Source organism: Ranitomeya imitator, chromosome 2 (genome assembly GCF_032444005.1).
Source record: "Ranitomeya imitator isolate aRanImi1 chromosome 2, aRanImi1.pri, whole genome shotgun sequence".
Classification (NCBI taxonomy): domain Eukaryota; kingdom Metazoa; phylum Chordata; class Amphibia; order Anura; family Dendrobatidae; genus Ranitomeya; species Ranitomeya imitator.
The window spans coordinates 568,474,137-568,501,528 of NC_091283.1; the positions used below are offsets into that span (position 1 = coordinate 568,474,137).

At 44.3% G+C, this 27,392-nt stretch overlaps 1 protein-coding gene across 3 annotated transcripts in view; it reads left to right on the top strand.

Annotated features, from left to right (window-relative positions):
- Positions 1 to 27,392, top strand: part of MTCL2 (microtubule crosslinking factor 2) — a 120,066-nt gene that overhangs the window by 29,116 nt on the left and 63,558 nt on the right. For all 3 annotated transcript variants that reach the window (XM_069752127.1, XM_069752129.1, XM_069752128.1), the window contains exons 3-5: positions 2,846 to 3,004; positions 13,570 to 13,623; positions 26,100 to 27,338. In XM_069752127.1, the coding sequence (XP_069608228.1) occupies positions 2,846 to 3,004; positions 13,570 to 13,623; positions 26,100 to 27,338 (1,452 nt within the window). The remainder of the gene's footprint in view (positions 1 to 2,845; positions 3,005 to 13,569; positions 13,624 to 26,099; positions 27,339 to 27,392) is intronic.

A 27,392-nucleotide genomic window follows, 5' to 3' on the forward strand; every position in this document is an offset into this window, starting at 1 on the left:
AAGTGGTCCCAAGTACTTTTTTCTGATGAAAGCAAATTTTGCATGTCATTCGGAAATCAAGGTGCCAGAGTCTGGAGGAAGACTGGGGAGAAGGAAATGCCAAAATGCCTGAAGTCCAGTGTCAAGTACCCACAGTCAGTGATGGTGTGGGGTGCCATGTCAGCTGCTGGTGTTGGTCCACTGTGTTTCATCAAGGGCAGGGTCAATGCAGCTAGCTATCAGGAGATTTTGGAGCACTTCATGCTTCCATCGGCTGAAATGCTTTATGGAGATGAAGATTTCATTTTTCAGCACGACCTGGCACCTGCTCACAGTGCCAAAACCACTGGTAAATGGTTTACTGACCATGGTATTACTGTGCTCAATTGGCCTGCCAACTCTCCTGACCTGAACCCCATAGAGAATCTGTGGGATATTGTGAAGAGAAAGTTGAGACACGCAAGACCCAACACTCTGGATGAGCTTAAGGCCGCTATTGAAGCATCCTGGGCCTCCATAACATCTCAGCAGTGTCACAGGCTGATTGCCTCCATGCCACGCCGCATTGAAGCAGTCATTTCTGCCAAAGGATTCCCGACCAAGTATTGAGTGCATAACTGAACATTATTATTTGTTGGTTTTTTTGTTTGTTATTAAAAAACACTTTTATTTGATTGGATGGGTGAAATATGCTAATTTATTGAGACAGGTTTTTTGGGTTATCAGGAGTTGTATGCCAAAATCATCAGTATTAAAACAATAAAAGACCTGACAAATTTCAGTTGGTGGATAATGAATCTATAATATATGAAAGTTTAATTGTAATCATTACATTATGGTAAATAATGAAATTTAACACTATATGCTAATTTTTTGAGAAGGACCTGTATGTGTTATATAGTATAACAGCAGTGGAGCTTCCTACTGCACATGCTCAGAAGCTTCCCTCTTCCTTTTATCATTGTTAGGACAGGTTTCTTTCATAAGACAGCTGCCATTTATATGTACTATAGTGATTACCTCCATAGACAAAATGATGTGCTAATTTAAAGGTATATATTCATAATGACATTTTTCGTAGAATTTTTTTATATATATATAGAGAGAGAGAGAGTTGACTTTAATAACGATTAATAACGATTGCTCCCTTCTCTATTTTTAGGGAAGTTAACTGTTTCTGGAAATGCTGGGTCACAACCAATATGGCAATTGCAGAGATTGTCCAACCTTCCCATACTTTAGAATAGCAGACTACTTGGTAAGGATACATCCCCATGCCTGGCCCACAAAACATTAAAGGGGTTGTCTGCGATGTTTTCTTACATAACTAAGTAGTTTGTTATTCAAAAGTATGAGAAGGTTGGACAATCTCTGCAGTTGCCATATTGGTTGTGGCCCAGCTTTTCCAGAAACTGGTAACTTCCCTAAAAATAGGGAAGGGAGCAATAATGGATTGAAGCACGTGTAGGCCTATAATCCAGCTGTATGCACCAACATCTCTTCACAATTACTGTACAGCTGGAGAACTGGGATTGCAGTCTATTTCATCATCCGCGAGCTGCGCGCCAGCAGGAAAGCCCAGTACTCCTCCCGCTATGTGCTGGCATTCCGCGCACTGTCCAGGCCCACAGTGGACTCCCAGCACACTCTGCTCTGTGTCTTGGTGTCAGTAGGATTCCTAAGGAGTGGGATGCTGATGATATGACGTTGAGGCTAGTTCTGACCTTTTACTGTGTATTAAACATGCATTCCGAAGGTTACAAAGCATTAAATGAATTCCATTATTGTATTTTTTGTTATCCTTTTAATTTACCTATGATATGAGGTCTGTGTATTTGCATGCCTCCTTGTTTCCTTCTCCCAGAAAACAGTGAACAAAGAATACACTCTTTTTAAGATGGAAATGAGGAGATGACTCATGGAAAATGACAAGCGGCAACTCTGTGGGAAGTGATTACATGAGCTGCGTTTTGCATATCATTGTTGGCTTGGCTATGATATGAACAGCGCTGTCTCCTCATCTAATGCGTGCACATTGAGCGATAGGATATTGGTCCATAACCATTAAGGCTACTTTCACACATCAGGTTTTGGCCGTCAGGCTAAATCCGGCTAAATTTCAAAAAACCGGATCAGGCGAATGTTGTCGCCAGATCAGGTTTTTTTCCCCATAGACTTGTATTAGTGCCGGATTGCACCGGATGAAATTGCGTTTCATCCGGTTTTCGCCGGATCTGGCAAACCTGCCGCTTCCGGTTTCTGGAAAAAAGTCCACTGCAACGTTTTTTGTCTCCAGCAAAAAAGCTTGAAGCGCCGGATCCGGCGCTTCCGGCTGTGTGCTAGAATGAGAGCCGGAAGGTGTTGGATCCGGAAAAAGGCGGATCCGGCAGCCTGATCTGGTTTTTTAAACTGAGCATGCTCCAAACTTTTTTTTTTATCCAATAATCTAGATAGGCTAGCCGGATCTGTAAAAAAAAAACGGATCCATCGCATCAGTTTTTCACAATCTGCCCCGGATCCAGTTTTTCCAACATTCGCCGGATTTAGCCTGAAACAAAAAACCTGATGTGTGAAAGTAGCCTAATGCAACCCCATAGTGTATACAAATGGGAGAAAAAATACTTAATATTTCACTCTGGTTAGAGGGTGGAGGCTAAATATAAGTGACTGGTTGTTTTTCTACCTTATGCATTGACTTCTAATCCATAATTTGGTGGTGGGACATCTGGCTGCTATGAACCCCGCACATACACACCGGTGCTAGAGTATAAACATGCTGTGGCCTCTCCAGCGTCCCTTTTAATACAGTGTCATGTATAGTAACACATTGCCTTCCTTGTTAACCGATTCTCAATCTTTTGAATAGGTGGCTAAAGATGTCTCTATACGTCTCCATAATGAGCTGGAAGCGGTGGAGAAGAAGAGGATTAAGCTGGAGGAGGAGAATGAGGAGCTGCGTCAACGGCTGATCGAAACAGACCTAGCCAAACAAGTATTGCAGAACGAGATGGACAAATTTAAGGAGGTAACGATCTCATTCCAGATAAGAGTGGAGAAAAGGAATGCTTCATGATGAGAGCTGAGCTACTCTGCCAGAAATCGCCTGTATACACGGCTTCTCTATTCTGTGGCTTTAATTATGTTCAGGGATCTCTCCAGACCATAGAACATAACTAAATGATATAGGTTAAAAAAAATATATAAAAACACATTTCCGGACCCTCACTGTCACCCCTCCAGTTCTTGTAGCATCTTCTGATCTTTCGACGCTCGCGCTGGAAGGGTTCTGCACAAATGGGCAGAAGGTCATGAAGTTTGCTGAGATCTTCCATGCATATACCTTCCCGTGTCTTGCGAAAGCCAGAGGTCCTGGCAAAGCTCGAGAGGCCCAGGGATTCTAGTGTGAGTGGCTGGAGAGGGAAGCAGCAACGTGGGTATAAGGATTGTTGATGGCTCTTTATCATTCCCAAAAAGGGTGTCCAGCTGCCAAAATAATGCTGAATACGCTCCTCAGGGAATTGCAGAAAAATCCGTGTTTTGGAGAATGTGGATTTTTGTAAAACTTTAGTAGAATTCAATTATTCTAAAATTTCTTCATGCTCTTATCTCCATTTATGACATATACAGGTCTAAGACCTATTTGAAGAGCTGTGAGATCCTGTTTAAAGAGCTATTTTAGTACATGCTCACATACTGTAATTTTTTTTTTTTTTAATGACCGCTTCCGATTTAATGAAAAGAATCACTTCTTGCCTGTCTCCTCCCACCCAATTGACCCACCACATACCCTCCATTGGTGCTTGCTCCCTGTCTTTAGCAATTAGTGGCTTCCACAGTAACCTACCATACTACATTACCACTCAATGCTGGGAGCCATGTTGACAGCCCGCATGGTATTGAGCCCTGTAAACAAAGACAGGCAGCACTAGTGGAAGGTTAGCTCAGGATCCTCAGGGGTAAATACCGTAATTAATGTGTTTTTCTTTTCTTATTACATCTGCATTTGCTTTTTAAAAGAACAATTGAAAATCGGATAAAGTTGAAACTAACTAACTAGTCATTACCATCTTGGGCATTTGCCCAAAGCTTCTGACATTGTCTCATCAGTGCTGCTAGTGAAGGAGAAATTGACTCCTAGCAGTTAGTTTTTTTTACATACGTTTCCAGGAAACATAATGGAGGAACTCCTTGTTTTAAAAGTTATCTTTTGGGTAATACAATTATCTGCTAACACTGTTATGTTAGGAAGAGCGTGCCGGTGTCTTTTTTTTATTTATTTTGAATGCAGTTGTGTAGTAACAATTGCATTACTTGGAGTTATCATTAGGGTATCACATCTGATGCAAGAGCATGGGATGTGATATGTTACTGACACTGTTGGCTTCTGCTGCGAGCATGATTCGAGTGTCCGTGTACGCTCTCACGTCAGAGAATCTGAGCACAGCTGCGGAGGAGACGGAGAAATTAATTTCCCATCTTCTCCGTTGCCGCAATCGTCGGAAATCGCACTGCTCTCTGGTTATATCCGAGTGCAGTGCGATGTTTCACACGCACCCATAGACTTACATTGGTGTGTGCAATCTGAGTTTGCGTACAATTGCAGCATGGTGTCTTTTTTTTCCTCTGATCTGAGCGGGGGGAAAAAAGGACACCACTGGGAACACAAGCATAGGATTAAATTTGGTAGAAATGCAATTCGATTTTTAATCTGATTGCATTCGTCCGATTTAATCGCAAGTGGGAGCGAGCCCTTAGTGAGATCTTACTGGTCTGCCTGCTGGCAATGGTGGTAGATTGGGAAGACACAAAGGATCACTATCAGATCACATGCCCAGAAGTTTTAATATTACATTTTCTACAGTCACATGGCGTTTATTTCGGAGTCATGCTTACAGCAATCCCTAGCTCTTTGGCTGGATATATTGGGGGGGAGCTGGGGGAGTGAAGGATTAGATCATAAGCAGCTGGAAGTTCTCTCCAGCGGTTCTCGTTTATTAAGTATGCAGAACAGCCCCAAGTTTAGAAATACACAAAGAACACTTTCAAAAAATGCACCATGTTCTCAACGTGGAAGAAAGCCAATTGTAGCGAGCCCGCCAGAGAGCTCAAGACAGTAATTTATACTGTTGCCATTTTAGGAAGCTAGGGTGGTAGTATAAACTATGTTTTATAGTAGTAAGATTTGGTGTACCCTCAGAGAGGTACATGATAAGAATAACCATGGAAAAAGTCCAGCTCACCGTAACGAATACTCCTCATAGTCTGGGGGACGAAGGTGTTTTTGCTTGCACGTACTCAAATAGCATGAAGAGAAGGATCCGGCTTTATGGGCTGAAAACTTTCTTTGTTGGTGAATGAAATCCATTCCAAAAGTAGGTGAAGATTCCATGACTGGATGATCTGGCAGTCTACGTGTTTCATGGGTTATCCACCCTTAATCATGATGGCGCTGCTGCCGCTATGGTACGTTCCTGAAAGACCGACTATTTAAACGTACCATAGTGGCAGCAGTGCTATCATGATGGATAACCCCTGAAACACTTAGATCATCATATATTTTAACCCTCACTTGTGTAATTGATTTCATTCACCAATAAATAACGTTTTTAGTCCGTGAAGTTGGATCCTCTTCTACACGCCACTATAATAAGAATAACACTTACTAACCCATTTAGCCATAACTTGTCCTAAAATATTGATATTTCCAACCTTTTTTTTTATCTGTCAAAGCATATTGATGTAGTTCTACAAATTGCTCAGGAAAAGACACTGATTAAAGTGCCGTGTAGTTTCTGTGTTTCTTGTTATATTTTTAAGTTGATGAACTTGTACTAACTTGCAACTCAATCTACAGCTTATTGGTACACATTTAATAATCTTTATTTTTTTATTTTTATATAGCGCTAACATATTCCGCAGCGCTTTACACACATTATCATCACTGTCCCCATTGGGGCTCACAATCTAAATTCCCTGTCAGTATGTCTTTGGAATGTGGGAGGAAACCGGAGAACCCGGAGGAAACCCACGCAAACACGGGGAGAACATACAAACTCTTTGCAGATGTTGTCCTTAGTGGGGCTTGAACCCAGGACTCCAGCGCTGCAAGGCTGCTGTGCTAACCACTGAGCCACTTGTGAAGGGAACTGTTTGTAATAGGAATTGTATAGGAACTTAAGTGATGTGGTTTCCTTTTGGGAGACAATTGTATTTTTGTTACAAAGCATTTTTCCAATAGGGTTTCATTAAACCTTATGGAACATTTGGCTTCTGCAGCCTTTATGTAATCCAGTACATAACAGAGTGCAGAGCATGTTTACAGGCCAATCCATCAGTGAGCACATTCTGGCAGCAGGATTTGTAACACTTGTATCTCTTATCCTGAATCCTCTTCTTAGCTGTTTTTTGACCAAATCAAAGTTCAAATTTGACATGGTTATCTCCATACAGCCTATGGACAGTGACCGAGTATAGAGCTAGGCTATTTTTAGTCCCTTAGATTGTGTATAGAGCGGAACACAGATAATTCACACGATCGGTGGCGGCCCTAGCGATCAGGCACACCACCTACTCTGTGAAGTTGTAATTGCAACGTATTTTGCTGTTGCAGATTTTCTGTTTGTAGATCCACAGCAGAAAATTCCTGTGAGAAAGTACCCTTGAAATATCGCTATGGCTGTTATAAGACCTGTAGGACCTGATTTTATTATTGCATTTACGTTTTCGTTAGTGTTTTTTGCTGGGCTTTTCATGTGTGCCTTACTCTTCTTTCTAAAATTTATTTTATGAGTTTAGCCTGTCTTGATGTTTTTTTTTTTTTGTTTGTCATTGGTCATTACTCACAGAAATACATATAAATAATGTTATTAAGGGTCATCTAAGGAATATTCTGCCACATTGAATGCACTTGAGCAGAAAAAAACAAATTATCAAGATCTGCTGCTGGCAGCTCCCTTTGCAATCGCTGACCTTGGATGTCCCAGATGTGCTCAATCGGAGAAAAGTCCCAAGGCACTGCTGGCCATAGTTTCACATTTGGGTATGTGCGAACGTCAGGATTTCTTGCAGAAATTTTCCTGACAAAAACCGGACATTTCTGCCAGAAATCTGCATGCTTTTTTTTTGCGTTTTTGACGTTTTTTTTGTGTTTTTTCCCAAATGCATAGAATAGCGGGAAAAACGCAGAAAATTCGCAAAATTAATGAACATACTGCTTTTTTTTTTTTACCGCAATGTGTTTTTTTCGCGGAAAAACATGCAGAATGCATTCTAAATGATAGGATGCATAATGTATGCGTTTTAATGAGTTTTTATAGCGTTTTTACTGCGAAAAAACGCGAAAAAACTTGAACGTGTGCACATAGCCTTAGGCCATGCAGGCTGTTCACTGTAGCACAAGCAACATGTGGCCTAGCATTGTTGTAATGGGGAAACGGGGTCAGTGGGTGCTCTCGTTCGCTGGCCCGGCTGTCTTTAGCAAGACTGCATGGACCACGCCTCATACCACTGAACGCCCGCTCTATCTCCCAGTGGGCAATACACTACACAGACAACACAGTGTTAAGGTAAAACAGTGTGGCAATACTTTATTGAACCACAGCACACAATAGCAAACAGAACAATCCCAACATGGCTGCAATTGCTTGATTACATGGGTGCATATAAAATATCACTGCGTCTCCACAAATTTCCAGTATGACATGATGTCAGAGCTCCCAGGGTCACATGGGCGCATATAAAAGATCACTGCGTCTCCATGTATTTCCAGTATGACATGATGTCAGAGCTCTCAGGGCAGCTACTCCATCTGTGGATGAACGCACAGAGAAGGGGTAATGACAAGCATAGGGAGATGACCAAGAACTGTCCATAGAGTCCATACAAGGCTCAAAGCCAGTTGACACAAGAGTCACCACCTGGCTTATCTGACCATCTCCATGGAACCAGGCGACCAGCGGGTCCCAACCCTGGCTTTCTCCAAACATATCCATGGTGCAGAGATGGTCACTGGATCAGATCTGTGTCCTTCCAACTGGAGCCAAAAACCCCTAGGTTGTATCCTATAGAATTCTAGATCAGTGTCCCTCGTGATGGTGCCATGATGAATTGGCTGCAGTCCTTTCTCTTGTCTGTTGAATGGTTTTCAGAAACTCTGGCTGGTAGCTCTGTATTACTTCCGACTCCCCCAGGATGTGATCTCTGATTCTTTTTATACCCAAGGCATGTAAGCTATTTTTAGAATTACCCAGTGTCCTTTAGTTCAACATTTATATATAGCAAACAATGGTGATGTGATGAGATTACATAGTACTACTTGACCATTCAATCTATTTGCACAGTCTTTCCTTCTCTGCTTTAGAAGTCACCAAGCTAGTTCTGGAATTCAGTGCACAATTAGCATATCAGCACACATCAATAAACAAAGATAAACACACACTATGTACAAGTCACTATTACAGACTTACACTGTATGTTAAATGGTATCAGTTTGCAAGTCTGTCTTCTTGAACCACCAGACATAAACACTTAAATGCACAAGCCAATATACAAATGAAAAGTCAGTTCTTATTGGTTTGCAAAAAGGTAGCTGTCTGGGTAATTAAGATACAATCTGGTTTCTTCACAATTGTCATTTTGAAAAATGGCTCCTGGGACACTTTGAAGAATTGGCCATACCACTGGTTCCATGGTTCCATTTTGCAGGACGTAAAATTACATTTCACTTACCAAGCCTAGGAGTCAATCGGTGTCTATCAAATCATCTGAAGATGTTTGCATGACATTGGGCAACTATAGGTCAGGGCTCGCAAAGGCTTTTATTGTGCAGAGCAAAACTGGAATGGAGACCTGTCTTCTGCAGGGATGATTACAGCTATTTGTCTTGGAGGCAACGATAGCTGGAGATTGATCTAGAGACCACGTGGACAACACCATGAAGTGGCCTTCACAAAGAAAATGCCCATTTGTACTCCTCCTAGTATTAAAGTGTGGGGTAGTATAATGTACAATATCCGTCAGGGCTGTGGATTCGTAAGCCAAACCGACTGGACTGGAGGAGGAGCTTCCCGCACTGCGACTGGAGGAGGAGCTTCCCGCACTGCGACTGGAGGAGGAGCTTCCCGCACTGCGACTGGAGGAGGAGCTTCCCGCACTGCGACTGGAGGAGGAGCTTCCCGCACTGCGACTGGAGGAGGAGCTTCCCGCACTGCGACTGGAGGAGGAGCTTCCCGCACTGCGACTGGAGGAGGAGCTTCCCGCACTGCGACTGGAGGAGGAGCTTCCCGCACTGCGACTGGAGGAGGAGCTTCCCGCACTGCGACTGGAGGAGGAGCTTCCCGCACTGCGACTGGAGGAGGAGCTTCCCGCATTGCGACTGGAGGAGGAGCTTCCCGCACTGCGACTGGAGGAGGAGCTTCCCGCACTGTGACTGGAGGAGGAGCTTCACTGCTGAGCATGTACATAAAGTGCATAACAGATTCCTTTTAACTAAAAGCCGAGATCCTTAGATCAGCAATAGAATATATTTATAACACATTTCAGAGCTTTCCCAAATTCTTATGGAAAAATATTCATCACATGCTGCATTGAACTACTGTACCCAATTTATTATATGGTTGGAGTCGGTTCATTTTATACCAACTCTGATTCCACTAAAATGAACAATGACTCTGGCTGCACAGCGCTGGTAGGCGGACTGCTCTAGTCTTCATTTCAGGTAAACTAACAGCTCGGAGTTAAATAAATTTTGTCTTGGAACGGCAATTTCTCCAAATGTCTTAGGAGCCGTGTTTCAACACAATTCCAGGCCGCATGTTGTTGGTGCTACTTTGAGCAGGCTGCAGCCTCTCCAGACTTGTCTCCCATTGTACACATCTGGGATGTCTATGGTTGGCAATCGCTAAGGGAGCCTGCAGCAGTTGATGTTGGTGATTTGCGTGCCCAAGTGCATTCAGTGTGGTAGAACTTTCCTGAGACAACCATTAATAGCCACATTGATAACATACAAGTAAGTTTGTTTATTTCTGCGCGGGGTGCTCCAACTCGATATTGAATAGATTGAGATGTTATGCAAATGAGGAAAACAAAATGTTCAAATACTGACCACGTGTATCGATCCGGTGATTTTAATAACTCCACAAACATTTCGTCTTGGTATTGAAGTTCCAATATTAAGAAGTGCATTTTCTTTTTATTTGAAATGCTTTTTGGGGAAAAAAGCAAAACCTCTAAAAATAAAATATATTCGTGTGTATGTTTGTTTGTATTTGATAAAATGGCTCCATCCTTGCCCATTGGGCAACAAAGGGTTGTTTCATGTATTTGGTTAGGGGCCTGGCATTGTCAGCAGATTAGTCTTCCCATCCTTTTGCCTCCAGCATAAAAGCTAATTGACATCCAGGTATGCACCCACCATTCAGATGGCTGTAATCCATTTTGCACCTCTGCTGGGATAGCAATATCCAGGACTACATATCAGCCACTGCATTGTTCGTTCTTTGTATAGTTAGAGGGAGATGGCAGCTCACCTGCTTTGTCTGTCTTTCTACCTTCCCTCTTCATGGATTTGTAATTTTAATAATCTTCAATAAATGAACGGCTTTTAACTGGAGCTGGAAGCATCTCTATTTTCCTTGGCTTGCATTGTCCTATGCCTTACACATTTGCTTTTCACCATCCAGACGTGTTGGGGTCAATGTGTTGAACGCAGCAGGAGGCTCACAGATCAGGAGGCCAGTGGTCTGGTGGCCTTGAGAGATGCACACGGGTGTAAGCTGCTGACAGCAGATGGTTGCTTTGTGAGATTTACAAAGATAAATAATTGCTGCTCCTTGTCTGTTACATTGGGATATTGAGCTATGAGGGTTCTCTATAGTCGCGTAAGGTTTCCTTGCTGCATTGATGTAAATCAAGTTTCTGTGGATAGCAGTTGTGACTCTGTAAGTGAGAACAACATGTTGAGGTTAACCGGATGGCACACCGCCTAGGGTAAATGTGCAAGGGTATATGTGAGCCGTCATGAATACATTGAACAATAGCCATCAATGTCAGTATGAAGGATCCAGTGCTTATATGCCATGCTATCCAGTATCCGTCACGCAGCCCAAGTGCCTCGTACCTATCAAAAACATGAAAGAACATACCCATATACGATGCTGTCAGGGAAACTGTTAAGTGTAGATACAGTGTGTACATATATACACAAAACCACTCACACACTTGGTGCTAACATGACGGATAAAAAGGCTGAACTACATTGTCCAAGGGTAGATATTACGCCTTGAGAAATCCTCTTCTGTTACCTGTTTCTTAAGGGTCCCAGCTGATCATCTCCTGTGTATAGGTGGCTTCTTGGCTCTTCCTAAACATGGTCTTTAAGGATTTAGTTTTTTTGCAAGATTTGTTGTCTTAGGAGCAGCATTCTTCTATATCGGACAGTGGTCAGCTATGTGCCCATGTGGTTTGTGAATGCCTCAAAAAAACTCAGGTTGTTTTAAGCAGAAACCCCTTCATGAAACTGTCTTTAATCTGAGGGGGGTCTTTAAAAATCCTCATATCAACAGCATAGTGCAAGTCTAAGGCTACGTTCACATTTGCGTTCTGCCGGGCTGCGTCGGGCGCAGCCGCGGCGACGCATGCGCCATGCGCATCTATATTTAACATGGGGGGGGGCATGGACATGCGTTGTGCTGCGTTTTGCGACGCATGCGGTTTTTTTGCCGCAAGCGTGGGGCGCAGAAAACGCAGCAAGTTGCATTTTTTTTGCGTCCAAATTTTGGCAAAAAAGGACGCATGCGTCGCAAAACGCTGCGTTTTAGCGTGCGTTTTGTTGCATTTTTGTTTGCGTTGTGCGTTGCGTCTCCGACGCAACATCGCACAACGCAAATGTGAACGTAGCCTAACACTCCCCTCCAGCTGGGCGGCACGCTGACAGCACAGGGTACGTTAGCCCTGTGTAGGAGGGCAAGCAGGCAATACATGGGGCTGTGTGATGTAAGACACCAGTTGTCGGTCACTAAGTGACACATGATCTTTGTTACATGAGGCGAAGAGGCTGGTATCTGGCATTATATGTAAGGTATTGTTCTCTCTGTATTTTCATGCCGGTCTTCCACCTCACATGACCAGTAAGATGGCCAGCTTGGTTGCCCTAGTTTCTTCGTGTATCTTGTCATGGTAAATGTTCAACCTGTACTTTCATGCTTGAACCAGATGAAGCTGATGATACATTTGAGCACTAGTGTGACAACCACATCCAGACAGAAAACCGCTGTATAATACTGCATCATAACTGAGGCACTGGATGCCAAAGCTGCTCTTATTGCACAGTGTGGGATCCGTCCTGGCATCAGTTCACTGCAGTGATGTGTTTGTGCCGCGCCAGGATGAAATACACTTGTGATCAGGACCTTATGTCATGATCCATAGATTATCGACATGTGCCTGCCACCTCTGCTGCTTATAGGGGCTCTAGGGCAACAGTAGAAAGGACCCTGAGAGGTTATAGGTAGGCTCTCTGAGCGGGTTTACGGCAGAACTGACAAAACGCTGATTTCGGTCTAATGTTGATAGTGGCCAAATTTTGACAGCAATTATATCAGAGCGTTATATGGGTTTCTACAGTTTAGTCTTTTAGGATTTGTTTATACAGAAATATTGTCTAGATCTGACAGATTCAGACGTAATGTATTCAGAAAGGGGGTGAATACTGGTAACTGCCGCTAGTAAGAAGAAAAAAAAAACGCTAAATAGCAATTAAAAAAATATATCAAAGTATTCATAATTCATTCATGGCATTCAATGAAAGTTTCTCTTTTAATATATAATTAATCTTGAAGTTCCTGCAGAAGACTGTCCTTTGGCTGTTTTGCATAATATTGGCCTAGAAAAGCAGCGTGATAATTAACACGAGGAGCTGAATTAATTTTGTTTCAGACACCTTCAAGTGTCTGTCGGTTGGCGTGAAAGGCTCACATTTCAGCTTGCATGTTTAAAGGAACCACTGAGTAATCCAACTGGGACAGATCTTAATGAAGTACAGTATGTCAAATGGGCCCAGTCCAGAGAAACAATCCCTATAGAAAGGCTGCTACATGCATCCGGGCCTGCAATTTCTGTACAGACCAGTCTGTTATTAAAGGCAGGAGATTGGGGTGCGGAACGGATACTCCTATTCCATGTAGACCAAAAACTGCAAATTCTGGACTTGGACAGGCTTGTCATTCTGCAATCTTGTAGAACATCTCATTTCATGTGAATTCGTAGTCTTGCCTCATGATATTAGGGTTGATATGTGCTTCCATTAGAATGAACCAGATGGCAGGTGCCCTGGGTTCTTGCCCAGATCTGGCATTGTTGAGTTCTTACAAAAGGCCACTACGTCAATGTTTTCCGGAAAAGCAAGTAACAATGGCAAACACACAGTACCATGATATTTTGGGTTTTATCATCCGACCACCAGGAGCTCATCAGACCATTCAGAATCTAGCTCTCATTAATGGATCACATAATGATCATGGCTGAAGGTGGCTGTAAAATGTGCAATAGTGAATGGTGACTTTTATATCTGACATAATTCATTTGTAATTATAGAATTCTTTAAAAAGGAGAAGATCTGGCAAATTGGACAAGAAACCATTCCCTCAGGTGAGACCTGGTTAGGTGGCCAGTGGGTGGATCAGTGTAGACTGTATTTAAAATATATAATGGTTTGCATGTTCTGTCTGGTCATATCCGTTCTTGTGCTGTGCTCATTAATCATTGTAAGGAGATGTTTGTGCACAAATTACATTAACTGCCGCCATTGGCCCATGACACTTCCTGTCACCATGATAAAGTGTGATGGTCAGGCACAGTTGTCTAGTAGGGTGACCTTGTCAATGGGGTGTACAGCTGGGCCTGCCAATATCTTTCTATGTCCACAAGAGGGTATGTAGAATACTATAGGCAAAGGATTGGTACTATGTTGCTTCTAAGTGGCAGTCTAACGTTACTTTGTGCTACAAACTTTTCATTGCCACATTAATTATGTAGCGCCATTGATTTCTGCACTGCAGTTACAAATAGTCATTGTCTACCTCCTTTCTGTGCCAATTTTTTTTAAATTTTTTGAGACTGATTCTAGTTCAATGGCTGATCCATATCAAAAGCGAGTCTGTCAACAAAAATTAACTGTTAACGCCAAGCACGTGTGGTGTGCACCCTTTTGTGGTCAAACAGCTCAGTGAACCTTACCATCTATATTTTTTTAATTTGCATCGATCTCTGCCATTCTTGGGCTCTTGTAAAGCCAGAGCTGTCAATCAAAGAGGAGGGTGGCGATATGTGCACTGAAATGCACAAGGATGCCCTGATCACCTGTGCTTGGTTTCCTTTTCATTCATATTGTATGAAAGAGGACCTTTCACCAATTTTTGCCTTAAAGAGGACCTGTCACCAGGTTTGGCCGATACGAGTTACAGCCACCGCCTTTCAGGGCTTATCTACAGCCTTCTATAATTCTGTAGATAGCTCCCGATTTGACCTGCAAGAGAAGAAAAATAACTTTTATTATACTCACCTGCGGAGCCGTTCGGTCCGTTGGGTGTTGCAGGTCCTGGTCCGGCACCTCCCATTTTCTTGCGATGCCGCCCTCTTGTTTGCTTTTTGTGGATGACGCTCTCTTGTTTGCTTTTTGTGGATGACGTGTCCCTGTGTCATCAAATGGGCTCCCCGACATTGCGCTCCTGTGCAGTCGTACTTATCAACCCTGTTGAGGGCAGAGCAAAGTACTGCAGTGCGCAGGCTTCGGGAAAAGTAAGAGAGGCCCAGCACCTGCGCACTGCAGGAATTTGCACTGGGCAGATAAGTACGCCTGCACAGGAGCGCAATGCCGGGGAACCTGTGAAGCAAGCAGGAGGGCGGCAGCGCAAGAAGATGGGAGGCGCCGGACCAAGAAGAGTGACACCCTTCAGACCAGACCACACCTTCAGGTGAGTATAATAAACGTTCATTTTCTTATCTTGCAGGTTGGATCGGGGGGCTTAAGGTACCTTCACACATAACGATATTGTTAACGATATCGTTGCATTTTGTGACGTAGCAACAATATCGTTAATGAAATCGTTATGTGTGACAGCGACCAACGATCAGGCCCCTGCTGGGAGATCTTTGGTCGCTGAAGAAAGTCCAGAACTTTATTTCGTCGCTGGATCTCCCGTGGACATCGCTGGATCGGCGTGTGTGACACCGATCCAGCGATGTCTTCACTGGTAACCAGGGTAAACATCGGGTAACTAAGCGCAGGGCCGCGCTTAGTAACCCGATGTTTACCCTGGTTACCATCCTAAAAGTAAAAAAACAAACAGTACATACTTACCTACCGCTGTCTGTCCCCGGCGTTGTGCTCTGCTCTCCTCCTGCACTGACTGTGAGCGTCGGTCAGCCGGAAAGCAGAGCGGTGACGTCACCGCTCTGCTTTCCGGCCGCTGTGCTCACAGCCAGTACAGGAGGAGTGCAGAGAAGCAGAGCGCCGGGGACAGACAGCGGTAGGTAAGTATGTACTGTTTGTTTTTTTTACTTTTAGGATGGTAACCAGGGTAAACATCGGGTTACTAAGCGCGGCCCTGCGCTTAGTAACCCGATGTTTACCATGGTTACCGGCATCGTTGGTCGCTGGAGAGCGGTCTGTGTGACAGCTCTCCAGCGACCAAACAGCGACGCTGCAGCGATCCGGATCGTTGTCGGTATCGCTGCAGCGTCGCTTCATGTGAAGGGGCCTTTATCTACAGAATTATAGAATGCTGTAGATAAGCCCTGAAAGGCGGCAGCCGTAACTTGTATTGGCCAAACCTGGTGACAGGTTCCCTTTAAAAACTGTACATTCCTGCACATAGTAGGAGGAATGTACATAAAAAGGTGTTTTGTTATTGTTTGTTTGTTTTTGTGTTTGCTTTTGTTTAACTCTGTTCTGTTGTGGAGAAACAGGGCACATAATCTAATGGCACCTAATATAATGTGGTTTCTCCTTCGCCTCATTGGGGGACACAGGACTGTGGGTGTATGCTTCTGCCGCCAGGAGGCTGACACTAAGTAAACTTAAAAAAAAAAAGTTAGCTCCTCCCTCATCGTATACACCCTGACACTGGCTACCAGAGACTCCAGTTTATGCTTAGTGTCTCAAGGAGGCACATCTCTGGGTCCTGGATTTTTTGGACCCGACTTTTAACTTCTGGATTGAGGGGGCGACGGACCTTTTTGAGGGTCCGATCTCCCCAAATCATCAACGGGCAAGCACGTGTGATACTTCTCCACGTATCCTTCCCCGCTACGTGGGATTTTTCACTGGACTTGGCCCTGACCACCCTGAGGTATCTAGACCCCAGGCTGTACAGGTGCTCCTAGACGTCCGTGTGTTCCCTCAGATTTCTACACCCCTGCCGGGGGTGTTAGCTGGGGTGGAGGACGGTCCCTCTCCTTATCCTGGATAATGGAGTTTGGGTGCCTGCACCGTCATTCTTTCCACCCCTCGCTGAGTGTGGTGTGTCAGGGGGGGCTCCTGAGTACCTGTTGCGCTAGCCCTGGGTAGTGCGGTGGTCCGGCTCCGGGTGAGGCTGGCGTCCTTTTTTCGTGTGGATCGGCGGTGGTCCGGCGCTGAGGCGCCTGCGGCACTGCGGCGTTATCTGGAGCGGCGCCGCGGCGTTCGGTCGGCGGTGCCGCAGCGCTCCGGAGCGGCGCCGCGGGGTAGAGAGTTCGGCGCCGCTGTTCCTCCGGAGGCTTCGGCTCTGCCTGGCTCACTGCAGGCGTGGGGCTGTTCCTGGAGCCCGGGACTTCCGGGCGGCAGGCCGCGCTGCGGGGCTCCGCCCCTTCCGGCGCGTCACGTCCGGTTCCGGTTTCTCCGGTCTCTGAGGGGGAAATTGAGGCCGCGGCTTCGGGCCTGCTCTAGGCTGCGGCTTAGTTTGGCGGTCCCTCCCTTCCTATAGCCTGCGGGACATATAAGACAGCACATTTGGAGTATCGTGCTGTCAGGATCCACTGTATTCGTGGGGACACAGGACTGGGGTAAGTGCTTCTCTCTCCAGCTGGACTGAAGCATTCCTTTTTTTTCCAGTCTCTGGCCCTGGGTATAGCATTACGGATCATTATGTCTAGAAAGGTTAAGACTCACACGGTTCTTTTTACCGGTTGTGTATCTTGTAATGCCCTTTTTCCGCACGCCCAAAGTAATCGCCTCTGTGAGGCCTGTGACCCTGAACATGTCCAGGAGCCCCCCCCTGCCAGTCCTCCAGTAGTCTCTCCAGCTCCGGTCCCTCAGCCAGATGCTGTGGTAGCTCCACCGGAATGGGTCACGTCCTTGTCACAATCCATGGCGTCCCTTACTGAAGCGATCAAATCACTGCAGACCCCGGCGGTCGGGACCGGTTATCCGCCTGTCTCAGAAGGCCTCTGGGTCTCAGGAGTCTTCGGCCTGCAGGGGGCGCACTCTCACTCGACAGACGCATGGAAAGCGGACTCGCAAAGCGTCTCCCAGGCACTCAGGTGCTTCCGCATCCTGGAGTTCCGTATCTCGCTCTCCTTCCCCTGCAGAAAGCGGTCAAGTTGAGACTGACTATGAGTCAGAAGGGTCTCTTAATTTTGATAAACCTGGGTTTCAGGAGTCAGTAGACAGCCTAATTGAAGCTGTCAATCAGTCTTTGGGGATAGAAGACGAGCTCGTCTCTTCCTCTGATCATAAGGTCTCATTTAAGCGGTCTAAACGGGCCCATAGGGTTTTTTCCTCTTATCCTGAGTTCGAGGACCTGATTCGTCGCAATAGGGAGCACCCGGACAAACGCTTTTCAGGGCAAAGAGCTCTGAAGGCTAGGTATCCCTTTGCTTCGAAATTTTGTAGTGATTGGGCAGAAAATCCTTCTGTAGATCCTCCAGTGTCCCGTTTAGCCTCTAACACGTTACTATCTCTCCCTAATGGCTCATCAATTAAGGATCCTACGGATCGTCTTATAGAGAGCTTGGCTCGTTCCGTCTTTGAGGCCTCAAGCTCAGCACTTTTTCCTTCTTTTGCGGCAACCTGGGTTGCCAGGGCTATGATATCTTGGTCTGACTCGTTATCTAAGGCTCTCCAGGAAGGTAATGTGTCAGCAGAATTGGCTGAAATGTCATCTCAGGTAGCTATGGCCGGTAGTTATCTGATTAACGCATCTCTGGATGCGGCAGATTGTGCTTCCTCGGCTGCATCTAATGCTATTGCCATCAGAAGGGCCCTTTGGTTAAGGTCCTGGCGGGCTGATTCTACCTCTAAGAAATCTCTTACATCCATGCCGTATCAGAGTGGTCGTTTGTTCGGAGAAAAGCTGGATCAGCTCATTTCTGACTCCACAGGAGGGAAAAGTAAGTTCCTTCCTCAGCAGAGGGCCAGACAGCCTTTTCGGCGCCATTTTCAGGCTCGCTTTAGAACCTTTCGCTATGTCAGATGGGCCCCAGCATCAGGTTCTCCTGCGCAGGGTCGGCCCAATCAGGACCGAGACGGTCGGACCCCTTATTCGGCCAGCCAGGGGGGAAGAATGCGTCCCCAGTCTTCTAGATCTAGAGGATCTAGGACGCAAAGATTTTCGGCCAAGTGACTGGAGGCCTCTTCCGGGCATCTCCAAAAAGGTAGGCGGACGTCTACTTTTATTTCGCCAGGTTTGGCTTCAGGTAATCCACGACCAGTGGGTGGCAGAGCTCATATCTTCAGGTTACAAAATAGAGCTGGTCTGTCTCCCTCCTCCCCGGTTCTTCCCATCCCGTCTTCCCAAGTGCAAATCTCTTCGTCAAAGCTTGTTCAATTCCATAGAGTCTCTCCGTATCAGCGGTGTCATTTCTCCTGTTCCAAAGGAAGAAAGATTCCAGGGTTTTTATTCCAATCTTTTTGTAGTGCCCAAAAAGGATGGAGCAGTGAGGCCTATCCTAGATCTCAAACTCTTAAACAAGTTTGTCCGCGTTCGACACTTTCGGATGGAGTCTCTGCGGTCGGTCATCGCCTCTCTGGAAAAGGGAGAATTTTTGGCCTCAGTAGACATTCAGGATGCTTATCTTCATATTCCCATCTTTCCGCTCCATCAAAGATTTCTCCGGTTTGCCGTAAACAATCTACATTTCCAGTTCACGGCATTACCTTTCAGACTGGCTTCCGCTCCCAGGGTGTTCACAAAAGTCATGTCAACTGTGGTGTCCATTCTGCACTCCCGAGGTATTGTCGTCTTGCCATACCTAGACGATCTGCTGATCAAGGGACCGACATTTCAGTCTTGCAAGGAAAATGTCGACATCACTCTGGACACCCTTTCCCGTCTAGGTTGGTTGGTAAATTTAAGGAAGTCATCTCTACGGCCGTCTCGAAAAATCTCTTTTTTAGGCATGATCTTCGACACCTCTCAAGCCTTAACTATCCTTCCCCAGGACAAGGTCCTAGCCCTTCGGCGGGAAGTGAGGAACCTTCTACAACCATACCCTCATACGATTCGGTCCGGGATGAGGGTGTTAGGAAAGATGGTTGCAACCATAGAGGCGGTTCCGTTTGCACAGTTTCATCTTCGACCCCTCCAACGTGCAATCCTATCAGCATGGAACAGAAATCCTCTCTCTCTCAACCGCAAATTTCGGTTGTCTTTCCAGACCAAACAGGCTCTCGCTTGGTGGCTAAACAGCTCTTCTCTACTCAGGGGAAAGCCTTTTCCCCCAACCAATTGGCTAGTGGTCACAACAGATGCCAGTCTCCTGGGTTGGGGAGCAGTTTTCTTCCATCACACAGCTCAGGGACGCTGGTCTCCTCGGGAATCAGAACTCCCCATCAATATCTTAGAGATTCGAGCGGTCCGGCTAGCCTTGTTACGTTTTCACCATCTTCTGGCGGGTCGCCCTGTCCGGATTGAATCGGACAACGCCACAGCGGTAGCTTATATAAATCACCAGGGGGGCACCCGCAGCAAGGCAGCCATGCAGGAGGTAAAACTGATTCTACTCTGGGCGGAGAGAAATCACTCTGTGATCTCAGCGGTCCACATTCCGGGAGAAGAAAACTGGGCGGCAGATTTCCTAAGCCGTCAGGGTCTAGCCTCCGGGGAATGGTCTCTCCACCCCGAGGTATTTTTGCAGATATGCCATCTTTGGGGAACTCCAGACGTGGATCTAATGGCGTCCAAAGTGAATGCCAAAGTGCCCAGTTTTGTCTCTCGGTACCGAGATCCCCAGGCTATCGCCGTGGATGCGCTGGTACTGTCTTGGAACCAATTTCATCTCTCTTATCTGTTACCTCCTCTGGCACTGCTCCCGAGAGTAATCAAGAAGATCAAATCAGAGAGTGCCGGCCATCCTGATCGCTCCGGATTGGCCACGACGGACCTGGTATGCAGACCTGGTACAACTTCTAGCCGGGGTTCCTTGGCGGCTCCCCGATCGGCCAGATCTTCTATCTCAAGGGCCGATCTACCACCAGAACTCAGAGGTCCTACGTTTGACGGCCTGGCCGTTGAATCTTGGGTTTTAACTCAGGCTGGCTTTTCTCAAGAAGTGGCTGATACCATGATCAGTGCACGTAAGTCCGTTTCGGCCAGGATTTATTATCACACTTGGAATGTGTTTCTTTCCTGGTGTAGAGAACGCGGGCTGCCCCCTCTGCGTTTCTCCGTTCCTAACATTCTAGCCTTCCTTCAAGCAGGCCTGGATTCTGGGCTTGCTCCGAGTACCCTTAAAAGGCAGGTTTCGGCTTTATCGGTACTTTTTCAGCGCAGGATTGCTCCTAATCGTCAAGTCAGGACTTTTTTCCAGGGAGTCGCTCATAAGGTACCTCCTTATAAGACTCCTTTGGAAGCTTGGGACCTTAATCTGGTCTTAAGGGCTTTACAGGACGCTCCTTTTGAGCCTCTTCAAGAGGTTTCTTTGATGTTTCTCTCTTGGAAGGTCGTATTTTTAGTGGCCATAACGTCCATAAGACGGGTATCGGAGCTGGCAGCTCTTTCTTGTCGTCCTCCTTTTTTGCGATTTCATCAGGACAAGGTGGTGCTCAGACCAGCACCGTCCTTTTTGCCGAAGGTTGTTTCATCATTTCACATTAATGAAGATATTGTTCTGCCCTCTTTTTGCCCGGCACCTACGCACCGTGTAGAAAAAGCTCTCCATACGTTGGATCTGGTGAGAGCTCTGAGGAGGTACGTTTCCCGTACGGCCCCCTTTCGCCAGACGGATGCTCTGTTTGTCCTTCCGCAGGATCGCAGGAAGGGATGCGCGGCTTCAAAATCTACCCTGGCCAGATGGATAAGGGCGACCATTCAGGAGGCTTATCGCTCCATGGGCATGACGGTGCCGGCCGGAATCAAGGCTCATTCGACTAGAGCAGTGGGGGCTTCCTGGGCCGTTCGGCACCAGGCCTCAGCAGAACAGGTTTGCAAGGCCGCGACCTGGTCTAGTCTGCATACATTTGTCAAACATTATAATGTCCATTCCCAGACCTCTGCAGATGCAAGTCTGGGTAGAAGAATTCTTCAAGCGGCAGTGGCGCATTTATAGACAAACATTATCTGGATGTCTTTTTCTGGTGAGTCAATAAAAAATACTCCGGCACTCAAGAACGATGCAAAGAATTTTTAATTTTAAATTAAAAATTCTTTGCATCGTTCTTGAGTGCCGGAGTATTTTTTATTGACTTTGGATCATTTTTTCTCCTGAGCACCTTTTTTATCAACTAAGCAGTTGAGCACCCCTTAATCTATTTATATTTTTTCTGGTGAGTGTTTTTTCCCACCCAGGGACTGCTTTAGGACATCCCACAGTCCTGTGTCCCCCAATGAGGCGAAGGAGAAATAGGGATTTTTGGTTACTCACCGTAAAATCCTTTTCTCCAAGACGCTCATTGGGGGACACAGCTCCCTGCCTGGTAGCCTTATGGCTGCTTTGGTTATATCTGATTACATTAGTCAGTAGGATCTTTTTCTAGACATAAAGTTTCTGTAGTTATGCTGTTATATTATTTTTTGTGTTTTTTGTCCTCCTACTGCTTTTTGCACCAAACTGGAGTCTCTGGTAGCCAGTGTCAGGGTGTATACGATGAGGGAGGAGCTAACTTTTTTTTTTTAAGTTTACTTAGTGTCAGCCTCCTGGCGGCAGAAGCATACACCCACAGTCCTGTGTCCCCCAATGAGCGTCTTGGAGAAAAGGATCTTACGGTGAGTAACCAAAAATCCCTATTTTTTGTTTTTTTTTATCATTCTGCTTGCCATTTCCTTTTGTTAAGCTCTTTGCGTGTGCACGGTCATCCCACTATGACACTAATTGTAAAAAGGCAGTGTCATAGGGACAAAAAAGTGGACCCCCACAGTTCTGATCCAAATGAAATGTCTTGTGCACAAGCCCTTAATTTTATCTCAAAATTTGACCAAACTGCACTGAGAATATTATATCCGCCCAGATATTTTTCTTTTTTTTTAATGAATCCTAAAAAAAAAAAACCCTCTCTAAAATTGGCAGCAATGACATTGAAACTGCCCATTTCTTAAGGCTTTTCGTGTGCCATGTCTTCATACACTGCCACCAGTCTGTACATGTTAAAGACCCGAATGACATGATGGATTGCATGCTCCCCTATCTTGGAGCTGTGCCAGCCACGGCAGTGGGAATCCATACAGTCGGCTCACTTTGTCACTACTAGGATAGGTGATGTCTGACCTTCCGTGACAGAAGGAAACCAGAATAGTTTCTACTGTAGATTTGGGATAACGTATCACTAGATTATTCTGGGGCTAATTAAATAGTTTCTTCCTTTTTCTCATTATATTTTTTTTTGCATGCTTGAATGTATTCATTTATGCCAGATCATTAGTATTCTGCTCCCGCATTACAATCTACATCTCAATGGTGCTTTCATTAAGGCTTCTGCCTTCGTTAAGAATAAAGGGGGACTTTCAAACGGTTCTCTTGATTACAGTGTAAAGGCATCTGAGAAGGATTTAATTTTCCGGGGGACTGTGAGCTCAGACAAATGCCATTCTGTTCTGTGTACTAGTGTGGCAGATTAATGACAGAGGGGAAGCTGTGTGCAGCACACAGAACCGCAGTCAGGAATAGCGCGCCATGATCATAATATTTGTACAAGTTGGTACAAAGACCACTACATCTGTGTTTTCTTTAAAAGCAAGTTCTAGCGGCAAACACACACTATTTCCACAATGCCGTGTTGTCTTGGGTTTCATCTCGCATGAATTTCACAACCACCTGGAGCTAATTAGCGGATTCTAAATCCAGATCTCATTAACGTATCACATAATTATGGCTGGGGGTGGTCGCAAAATATGGTGAACTGAACAGTGACTTTCCTTGTCTCTATTCACACTGCATTCGGGCAGAATACTCAGAATGCACATTTGAAGCCTACCTTGGATATAGGCAGTGTAAACCTATACAGTTAGTACGTATTGGAAAAAAGAGTTATATGGTTGATCAGTCATGATTTTTCTTTATTCATTTCGGTGATTTCAGAACAAAAATTTCAATTCTTTTTAAATTGGCATTCTGCCAGCACTTTAGGTGCCCGCAACTTCCACTTCCCAGCATTCATTGCTCAGCATTGTCCAATAGCACACCTGCTTCTAACTTAAAGGCCACATCTGATAGATTATTACACTTGGGGCTATTTAATTTGGAAAAACGAAGGCTAAGGGGTGATCTTATGTTAATGTATAAATATATGAGGGGACAGTACAAAGACCTTTCTGATGATCTTTTTAATCATAGACCTGAGACCGGGACAAGGGGGCATCCTCTACGTCTGGAGGAAAGAAGGTTTAAGCATAATAACAGATGCGGATTCTTTACTGTAAGAGCAGTGAGACTATGGAACTCTCTGCCGTATGATGTTGTAATGAGTGATTCATTACTAAAATTTAAGAGGGGACTGGATACATTTCTTGAAAAGTATAATATTACAGGTTATATACACTAGATTCCTTGATAGGGCGTTGATCCAGGGAACTAGTCTGATTGCCGTATGTGGAGTCGGGAAGGAATTTTTTTCCCCAATATGGAGCTTACTCTTTGCCACATGGTTTTTTTTTTGCCTTCCTCTGGATCTACATGTTAGGGCATGTTAGGTTAGGCTATGGGTTGAACTAGATGGACTTAGTCTTCCTTCAACCTTAATAACTATGTTAACTATGTTATGCTTGTATACCATTTGCATCTCGACTCTTCTGTCTATCAAAGACCCAGCTCCACTCCCTTTATTCTGTGTCGCCGACTATGCTACTAGTCTGACTACACTTGCTGACCAGCAGCAGACAACAAGTAAGACAGAAGGGAGAACTTAAATGATGGACGTTGTTTTAGGTTTAGGCACATCTCTTGACCAATGTCAAGTAAGCGGTTTCAATTTTTTATTTTTTTTTATTTTTAAGCGATAACTGGTCATTTGGTGCAAACTGCATGTTTTATAGCAATCCTGCAGTAAAGTCATGGAGCCATGTCCCACAAATTGTCAAGTCGTGTGGTTATACTGTACATCTTGATGTCTAAAAAAAGCATCTTTTTTTTCCTGCAAGAAGCACTTATCTCCCTCCAGAATATCCTGTTGTGCAGCCATCCCGATCTGTGGTGAAAGCCATAATACAAACGTTTTCAGGACTTTAAATAGCATACATTAAGGGGAATGCTAGCTTTCTTAAAGCCTAAATATCGTTTTCCATTTTTAGGTTTAGCTTATCTCCATGATTTAGGAATGTTTATGTGGATGGCATAACATGGACTTTAGATACCGTATTTTTTTTCTTTTCTACTTTAAAATGCCTTTAATTTTTTTTTTACACACACCATCTGTCTTCTATAGCCTGACGGTAGATTTGAATGAACTGAGAATCCATCAGTGGAGCTTGTTCTGATGGTCAGTAATACCTCCCCGAGCTCCTCTAAGGTGATTTATGGCCACGGACCACATATAAACAGAATGTGCAAGGAAACAAACTGTAAAAGTCACATGATGCATAATCTTTAATGAAACCCAATGCAAAATAAAAAAAAAAACCTTTATTTCGGGCTAAAAAACACTTTTTTTTACAGTTTTTAAAAAAAAAAAAAAAAAAACCCCTTAAACTACTGGCTTTCTTGGCTTTATTGAATCCTGAGAAAACTATTGCTTAGATCTGGGTTGCAGATTAGAACTTTGTTTGGAAGGAAACCGTTACCGTAATTGGAAAACACATTTCTAATCTTCATGGTAGAGTCTTTTGCAGTAGATTTGAGGTATGTGCACACATTATTTGCTGTTTTTTTTTTTTTTGCTTTTTTTTTCCTGCAGTTTTGTCACAAAAACTGAAGCATTTCCTAGCACCAGGGAGTGCATGAGATTTCTGAAGTCTCACGCACACGTTGCTTATTTTTTACTGCAATTTCAAATATGCAGCATGTCAATTATTTCCACATTTTTGCAACATTTTTTTTTTCACCCATTCCAAGTCATGGGAATAAAATGCAAATAAAGAAGCAGCAAAAAAGGAACGTACTTTAATGCTGTTTTTTTTTTCCTTGCCAAGAGACACATTTTTAATGCAGAAATGTCTGTAGCAAATACTCATCATGTGCACATACTATTACTAAGCAAAATGTGCAAGCCAAATTTGTCTTTAGTCCCTTTTTTCTCTGCTGCAAAATACTGCTGTATAATACACCAGTTTTGAGGTGGCCTAAAGAAAATAACTCACGTCTTTAGCTTTGTGCGAATTGTATTATTTGGCATGTGTCCGCCTAATATATTTGGCAACTTTCCCTGCCAAGTAGAATATTTTATTTTCTAACTTTTAATGGCAGTATTAATACATTTTCATAAGTGTCTCTTAGTCCCATATTGTTGGCAGACTTCATTTCTTTAGGTTTATGTTGCCTTTTGATGGTAAAAGTTACTATAAAATGTAAAAAATAAACCTTTTATGGAGCTATTTGAGCAGGATTCATTGATATCCATAAAACCTGTCACGATTTTGGCATCAATGCTTCCATTCATAATAAAGTAAAAAGTCCTACGTATAGCAATTACAATGGCACGAGTCTGTTTAGAGTAAATCTTACCTAGGATACCGTTGCTATATTTGAAGCCGAATCTAAAATTATTTTTTTTTATTTTTTAGGAGGACAATGCAGATCTTAAATGTCAGCTACATTTTGCAAAAGAAGAATCTGCTTTAATGTGTAAAAAGCTAACCAAATTGGCAAAAGATAACGACACCATGAAAGATGAACTGGTAAAATACAGATCTATGTACGGAGACCTGGACAGCTCATTATCTGTTGAGGAGCTAGCAAACTCCCCACATTCCAGAGAAGCAGAGTTGAAGTCTCATCTTAAACTAGTTGAAGAAGAAGCCAACATATTGAGTCGCAGGATAGTTGAGCTAGAAGTTGAAAATCGGGGTTTAAGAGCAGAGATGGATGAGATGAAAATTCATGCTGAACGAGAACATCATGGTCAAGACTCTAGATTTGCATTTCCAGCTGGAGAGTCCGGGGACAACTTTGTAGAGCTTAGAAGACATCTCCAGTTTGTGGAAGAAGAAGCAGATCTGCTCAGAAGATCAATGATGGAGCTGGAGGACCAAAATAAACTACTCATGAATGAACTGAATAAATATAAGTCTGACCATGACCTGGACATTACTTTTTCAGAGGACAGCTGCTCCGTCATTAGTGAACCTTCACAAGAAGAACTCACCACTGCCAAAATGCAAATCGGCGAACTTAGTGGAAAAGTGAAAAAACTTCAGTATGAAAACAGGGTGCTTCTCTCCAATCTTCAACGTTACGACCTGGCTTCTTGTCAGACTACAAAGCCTTTAATGGAAACTGATGCCGAAGCAGGGGACTCTGCCCAATGTGTCCCTACGTCTCTGTGGCGCGAGGGACCAATAGGAGGGGAAACTGATTCTACAGACTCAAAAGAACATGCTGGGAAGAGTATCCTGAAAACTCCAGATATTTGTAATCATTCTCCATCCAGGATACCAAGGATTAAAGACTTAGAAAATCTATTTGGCATTAAAGCACAAGTTGAAATAATCAGTAAAGCCATTGAGGTCTTAACATCTGACGCAAATGGGTTTCTTTCGGGTTTTAAGCTCTGTTCAGATAACGACATCTTGTTAACGGAGGCCTTTGATAACAGTGAAGTAACAAGTGAATCCAAACTGGTTCACGCAATCCTTTCTAGACTAGTGGTCCTACAACAGGAGCTAAACTGCTTTACTAAGAAGGTTGATGCCTTTGGAGAGTCCTGTAAAGGACAGGTAGACTCTTTGTCATTATTGCCAGATGCTACCTGTCCAGGTACCTCAAAAGACTCCTCAAGGAAAGAAAACTGCTCTAGTTTACAGGTGAGTGCTACATACATTACCATGCAGAACCTTTCCCTTTTTCCCCATAGCAGT